This window comes from Chaetura pelagica, unplaced genomic scaffold, assembly GCF_000747805.2.
Source record: "Chaetura pelagica isolate M959 unplaced genomic scaffold, ChaPel_1.0 scaffold433, whole genome shotgun sequence".
Taxonomy (NCBI): Eukaryota; Metazoa; Chordata; class Aves; order Apodiformes; family Apodidae; genus Chaetura; species Chaetura pelagica.
In genome coordinates, this window is record NW_009952574.1 from 435,262 (window position 1) to 441,492 (window position 6,231).

The 6,231-nt window shown below is 43.2% G+C and overlaps 1 protein-coding gene across 1 annotated transcript; it reads left to right on the forward strand.

Annotated features, from left to right (window-relative positions):
- The first annotated feature begins 8 nt into the window (after positions 1 to 8).
- On the forward strand, positions 9 to 6,030 carry DMRTB1 (DMRT-like family B with proline-rich C-terminal, 1). Its single transcript, XM_009993589.1, has 4 exons — positions 9 to 276; positions 1,996 to 2,228; positions 2,573 to 2,717; positions 5,927 to 6,030. The coding sequence occupies exons 1-4, from the start codon at positions 9 to 11 to the stop codon at positions 6,028 to 6,030; spliced, it is 750 nt and encodes a 249-aa protein (XP_009991891.1).
- The last annotated feature ends 201 nt before the right edge of the window (positions 6,031 to 6,231 follow it).

The window sequence follows — 6,231 nt, forward strand, 5'->3', positions numbered from 1 at the left end:
AGAAGATCATGGCGGCCCAGAGGGCCCTGAGGCTGCAGGTGCCCGACCCCCCGGCCGGGGCAGACGCGGGGCCCGCTCCCTCGGGAAAAGGCCCTGAGGCGGCCCCCGGGGCGGCCAGCGCCCCTCAGCAGGGTGGCCCTGAGGGGATGAAGGGCGCCCATGAGGTGATGAAGGGCACCCATGAGGGGATGAAGGGCACCCAAGCCACCAGCAGCAAAGGCACGGCGTGCAGGGGAGCTCCGCCACCTCCCAGCGGCCCTCCCTTCTGGGACTACGGTAAGGGACTGTCCCCACAGCCTCTTCCCCCATCCCACCACCTTTCTTTCTGCTTTCCTCTCCTTCCCCCCATCAAACACTGCCGTGTGCGCAGTTTGCACCCGCCTGATTCCTCAGGCTCCAGCTCCCCTGAGAACCGTTCCTGCTGTCTCGCCTTCTTGCCTTCCCCTACGGACACAGGTACCCAAATGGCATTGTTGGATGTGCAACCCTGCATTTATTTTCCCTTTGGCAGGGTTTGCAGTGCAGGTTGTGCAGCTCTGCAGTGGCAGGAACAATGTGCTTGGCTTCGATGCTCGTTGCAAAGTTGAAGCTTAAACAAGTGGCTTTTCTCTGAGAGGCAAACTGGTCTGGGACAGAAACCAAACTGATCCACTGCAGATCCTTCTGCATGTTTCTCTTGAGTGCTGTCCCTGTTTAAAAATTCAGAGGCATAAGGTTCCAGCCACAGAAATGCTAACAAACTCAGCAATGGGAGGTAAAAGGGGAAGTTACTGATGTGGTTGCCTCAAGTAAGCATTTTATTATAACACTGTAAAAGAAAGAGACCTTTTGGCCATGATTCCTGTAGCAAAGACAACTTGGCTAGGATCACTTGGTGTAAAAGTGCATTTGTTATTTATGATCAGAGCATAGATTTTGCAGGTGAAACAGTTGTATGGTCTGTCACCTCTTAAATTGCTTCCTTTAATAGAGTCTTCCATGTCACTTGTCTAATTTATTACTATTTATTACAGTAACTTCATGCTATCTCTATGTACTATAGTAATTTTATGGAAATCCCTACTGACTGCAATAGTCATTAGTCTGAGCCTCTGGAGAGTTGGCAGCCTGCAAGACAAAAGGCTGTTCTGAGAAGCCCAGAGGAAAGGGTAATTTCAGATATCTCTAGTTTCCACTTGATCTGTCAATAACTATTCCCCTTTTTTAGCTTTTTTCCCTTTTTTTTAGCTTTGTTTCCTAAGAAACTTATATTTCTGGATGATGCTAGCTGTGCATGTGCCTGTCAGTCCTTCCCTTAATAACATTTTTTACCTGCTGACTAATTAAAAAAAAAAAAAAGAGGTTATGGACAAATAGTATAATTCTAGTACTCCAGAAGTTAACCTACTTGCAAAGCAAATTCTTCCACTTTTCTACCAACAGGAGGATGTGCAAAGAAGGACCCTATGTGTATTCAAATAACCATTCTCTTTTTTTTTTTTTAAGACTTCAGAAAGGCCACATAATATTTCAGATGCAAGATATAAAACAAAGGAAGTAACTTATTCCTGCATTTGAAATTGCTTCTCTATGTCCCTAAAATGGAGCCTTTGTCTGTAAATTAACTTAAGAAGTGACAGATGGAACTAAAGTTAGAACTCTGTTATTTATGTAGATTTTTGTTATAAGTTCTGCTAGAGTTAAAAGTCTTAAGGTATGTTGCTTTGCTGTTGCTGATGTACTGAAATAATAAGATTCTGGAACCAGGGCTTTACTAAGGACTAGCTCCACAATGCACAAGACAGAAAAGAACACAGATCATTCTGTGTTACAGTATCATCTGCTCCACTCTTCTTTAGTTCCTTAAAAAATCAAAATACATTTGTGAGGAGCTAAGCATGAGACCAGAGTCAGATTATCCTGCCTGAAAGTGGAATTTGGTCCTGCAGCTACTTCTACTGAACTCCGTAGAATTCCATGCATACTTTCATTTGTTCTTTTCCCATTGTTTTCTAGCTCACCCTGCTTTTCCTCCAGAATACATGGTCAACCCAGAACACCTGGAGAGAGAACCTCCAAAAGTGTACTCTGGGTGTTCTGGAGTATATCCTTACCATGCATTTCCTATGGGATTTGCCATCAATCAGCCAAGCTGTAGGGGGGCACCATCACCTCCAGGGATATCACTTCAGAGAGGTTTCCGACACATTCCTAGCCACTATGGACCAGGGAATGCAGCTTCTGTGTCAGTAAGTAGTGCCTCTCTTTTGCATGAAGACTTCCAGGCTTGTTCAGTGGCAGGTGGACCTGGTTTAAACCAACTCTAATGACATACCAGAACAGAAAACAAGGACTTAGAAAGTCAGTTGCAGCTGAGACATGGTCTAAGGAGCTGCTACTTCTCAGTTCCAGCATGTTACTTGATGCACAGGCTTTGCATGTGCTAATACATGCACAGATGTGCCAGCGTATGGCAACAAAATAGACCAATAATATTCACAGGTAAAAATTGAAAGAGAAATTGTTTGATACTGCAGATGTGTCCTGGAGAGAGTCTTTAAAGGAAGATGCTTTGTTTCATGTGTTTCTGCAGATTCCAGATGGAGGTGGAGATTTCCATCAAGGATACTACACTCCTCTGCCTCAGTTCATCCCACCAAATTTTCTTCCAGGGATTCACTACATTCCACCTCCCCTTTCACTGAACATGGTGGCTGAAACAACCAAGGAGGCACACGGTAAGGAAGTATGAGTCAAGCCCTGGGAGACTCAGTTTTAACCCAGTTTGAATACCTGAGCACAGAGGTGGAAGCCTCAAGACACCCTGATTCTAGGTAGTTTACAGGGCTTCCCAGATCCTGTGATGGAGCCAGAACTGGAGTAAATCCCAGCACAGCTTGCCAGCTTGTACAGCTCTAGGCAAGGCTGATTTAGGAGAAGCAGCCTGACATGCTTGAGCTTTCCAGCTAACAATCACCTCAACCTGAAATTGAGGTGCAGGTGTTGGAGCCCCCAGGACTCAGAACTATTCCAGAATATGATCTGTTGCTGTTCTCAAAATGAAAATATTTTTCTAAATAGCTAGTTTGCAGGACTTGTCTTAAAAATTATGAGGATCTGTTGCAGTTTAGACAAAATGCTAAAAAAAAAAAAAAAGTGGAGTAACACTTAGAATAGTATGGAATTTCTTGCTTATCTGAAAATCCTATATTTTCATTGCTGCAAATGAAAGACTGAATCTTCAAAATCTCAAGTTGTTTTATTGAAGCTCACAGGATTTAAAATTGTTGGCATTGGTTAAGTCTTTGTGCTTCTCTCTTTTGGGTCACTTTTCTGTATTGTGCTTACAAGTGGATCTATCTGTGATTATATTTGCAAGTTTTTCATTAGGCTGCAGCTAGCTGTGACCACAAGAGGGTAGAGCTGCTCAGAGAATTAACCACTATCGCTAGATGAGTGAATAGCCATTTCTATTTTAAATCCTTATTCAAAATGCAGATAAAGAAATACAACTTTATTTCTCTTCTTGATCATGAGAACAAAAAAGGGTTAATCTGATTATTTATTAAACAAGTTACAATAATCAACCAGTGAAAAATCAAATCTTTTGTGTTTGAGGGAGGAGAAATCAAGGAATATAATTTGAACTGAAAAGATGTTGATGGTGGTTGTGTGGAACAAAATATAGGTTGTGGGTCTTTTGGCCTGGTTTCTTGACAACATAAGGCTCATGCAGTCTCATTTTCTCTTAATCTCAGTCCTCTCATAACTTTGCAACCCATTAGTTATTTTCAGCCAAACATTTCTGTTGTGACCACAGGCCTGCACATTATCGATCTGCGAGGGAAGCAGCTGTCTCCCACAAGATGGTTTGTTTGCAGCCATGTCGTGGTGCTTGGCAGGCAGTCAGCTTGTACTCAGTTCCTGACTGATGCCTGTGTAGCTTGGCTAATAGCCAAGGGCCTGCCACTCAGCCCAGCAGTGGGCACGGATCTTCAGAGCAGGCAGAGCATACCTGCTTCTTGTCTGGCTGGAAAGTCAAAGAAAAGCAGGAGATGTGGGAGACAAGAGGAATATGAAGAATACGGTGTGGGGGGGTACATACAGACATCATAGAAACGTGGAGTTATTTCAAGATACAAAGGCATTAGGACTTCAATGCAGCATGTAGGAGATACTGGTGTGCTGGTGGTGAAACAATATGGCCTGAGTTTGAGGGGAAGAGGGGAAACTCAGGCTTGGCAGGCAACCCAGAAAGTGTGAAAATAAATGGATTTTGTGATTTGGAGGGGACAGAAGATCTGGGGGTTACTGCAGTGGCAGATAACTTGGAGGGAGCTGCAGCTGTTCTGTTAGAGGGTGTGGGAATGGGAAGAAACTGGAAGTAGCAGTCAGACATGGGGGATATGGAGAGAAACAGTGATATTGCATGAGGAAAAAAGGAAATCTAGTCCTCTGTTGGTAGAATGACATTGTACTGGGCAAACAATCATGAAAACAGGCAATTGGATAAAGGAGAGAGACCATGAGAGCAGCCCCTGAGAATAAAATGCCATATATTTACCTCATCCCTTATTACACACTAGCGAAATCACAACCCAGGTACAAAGCCATAGCAAACAATGCATTGTGTATTATGCTGCTCAGAGAACAATCCAGTTTTCTTAGTACTATGGAGAAAGTACAGATTAATTCCACTACATAGCAGTTGTGCTCCAGAATATGTAAGAATTTACAGTTGTGACCCAGTGAGGAGGGATATTTCTGCATGAGGTCATATAGAAAACAGCCTGCCAGCACAAGATGCAGACATGGAGGGGAGCTACAGTGGAAATAATAGTTCTTTGATTCTGATATTAAAGATGCTTGAAAAAAGAGAAAAGCTGTAATATTTACTGTGTAGGGATGTTTTACAATTGCATCATATCTTTTTTCCCCAAGAAAGGAACTGACTCAAACCTGCAATTAGATTTGGAAACATTCTTCCTCCAGGGAGACCTCCAGAATTGAGGTGAAATGGGCTTTCTGGCAAAACTGTTGCAGGAAAATTAATCTAGAAGACTCTAGCAGGGGACAGCTGGGGAGAAGAAATGTGTGTGATCTGTGTCCTGAAGGGAATCTGTGATGAAGATAAAAAAAGACACCCAACCTAAGCCCTGTCTGAAAAAGATTTTCCAAGGCTAGAAGCTGATGCCAGAAAGGTTTGAGACAACAGCTGACTTGCAGTTGAATGACTAAGGACAGTTAGGTTTACAATGGTGATGTGAAGTATAAGCCATGTTTTTACACAATTTCATGCAGTATTGACTAGTAATGCTATGGAGTTGTGACAAAATAAACACAAGGTATGTCCAGTAGAGCAGCTAGTACAGAGCCTGAGGATAGAGTCTGATTGCAGATTGTTGGCTTGCTAAAAGAGCAAGCCACAGAAAAATGAAAACGCAAGTTGCCTATGAGGAAATGAGGGAACTTTTCATGCAAATTAGCAAATACAGACTTCATAAAATGAAAATCCCTAGTTGCATTTAAAGAAAAGATTATTTAGTCTGTCAAGGTCTTTGAGGATTCACAGGAGTGTTCAACAGGCGTGGCACAGATTCGCTGCAATTAAGTGGGCAAAGGGTCTGCCTCATACTTCTATTCCAGTGCAGCTCCACCACTTGCCATCTTGAAGCACTCTTGCTACATATCTTTGAGCGGGCTGAAACAATCAGCTGCTGTCTGCAGTGCAATAGCTCAGCTCAGGGAGCTGCAACTCTTGCTGTCAGGCACTTTTGAATTAACTGGGTTGAAAAAACAAACTGGATTGACAAAAGTAATTTTGCATTGAGAATTTACCTCTGGAGGGTGATTGATACCAGGCGTAATGCAAATACAGAGCTTGGGGGTTTTGACTTGTTTGTTTGTGTTAACTCTGACCTTTTTCTATTCTTCATTTCTATTTCAGCTGCTGAAGCTGACAGTCAGGATTCAGGGGTGGTTCATGAGCCTGGCCAACCATCTTCTCCAGAAGAAACCAACAGAGACCAAGCTGTATACTCTAAACAGTAAATGGCCTGGAGAAGGGCTCAGTAGCAGGCAGCACTATTTTAATTTCTGAGGAGAATGTTAGTTAATATGAGGGTAAAGTGACACTTAGTCACTGGGCAGCCAGAAAGGCTAGAAGTAGGGGATTAGTCTCCTGCCTCACTTTATGATCATGTCAGAGCTGCTAGGCTCACAGCTTTGCCTCCCTAGCACTGTAAAACCCTT

Bases quoted from the DNA above. Each gene is read 5' to 3' on its own strand.
- DMRTB1 (XM_009993589.1), top strand. From the start codon at position 9: ATGGCGGCCCAGAGGGCCCTGAGGCTGCAGGTGCCCGACCCCCCGGCC. The intron at 2,229-2,572 runs GTAAGTAGTGCC...GTGTTTCTGCAG, and splicing joins GGAATGCAGCTTCTGTGTCA to ATTCCAGATGGAGGTGGAGA. The intron at 2,718-5,926 runs GTAAGGAAGTAT...TTTCTATTTCAG, and splicing joins AACAACCAAGGAGGCACACG to CTGCTGAAGCTGACAGTCAG.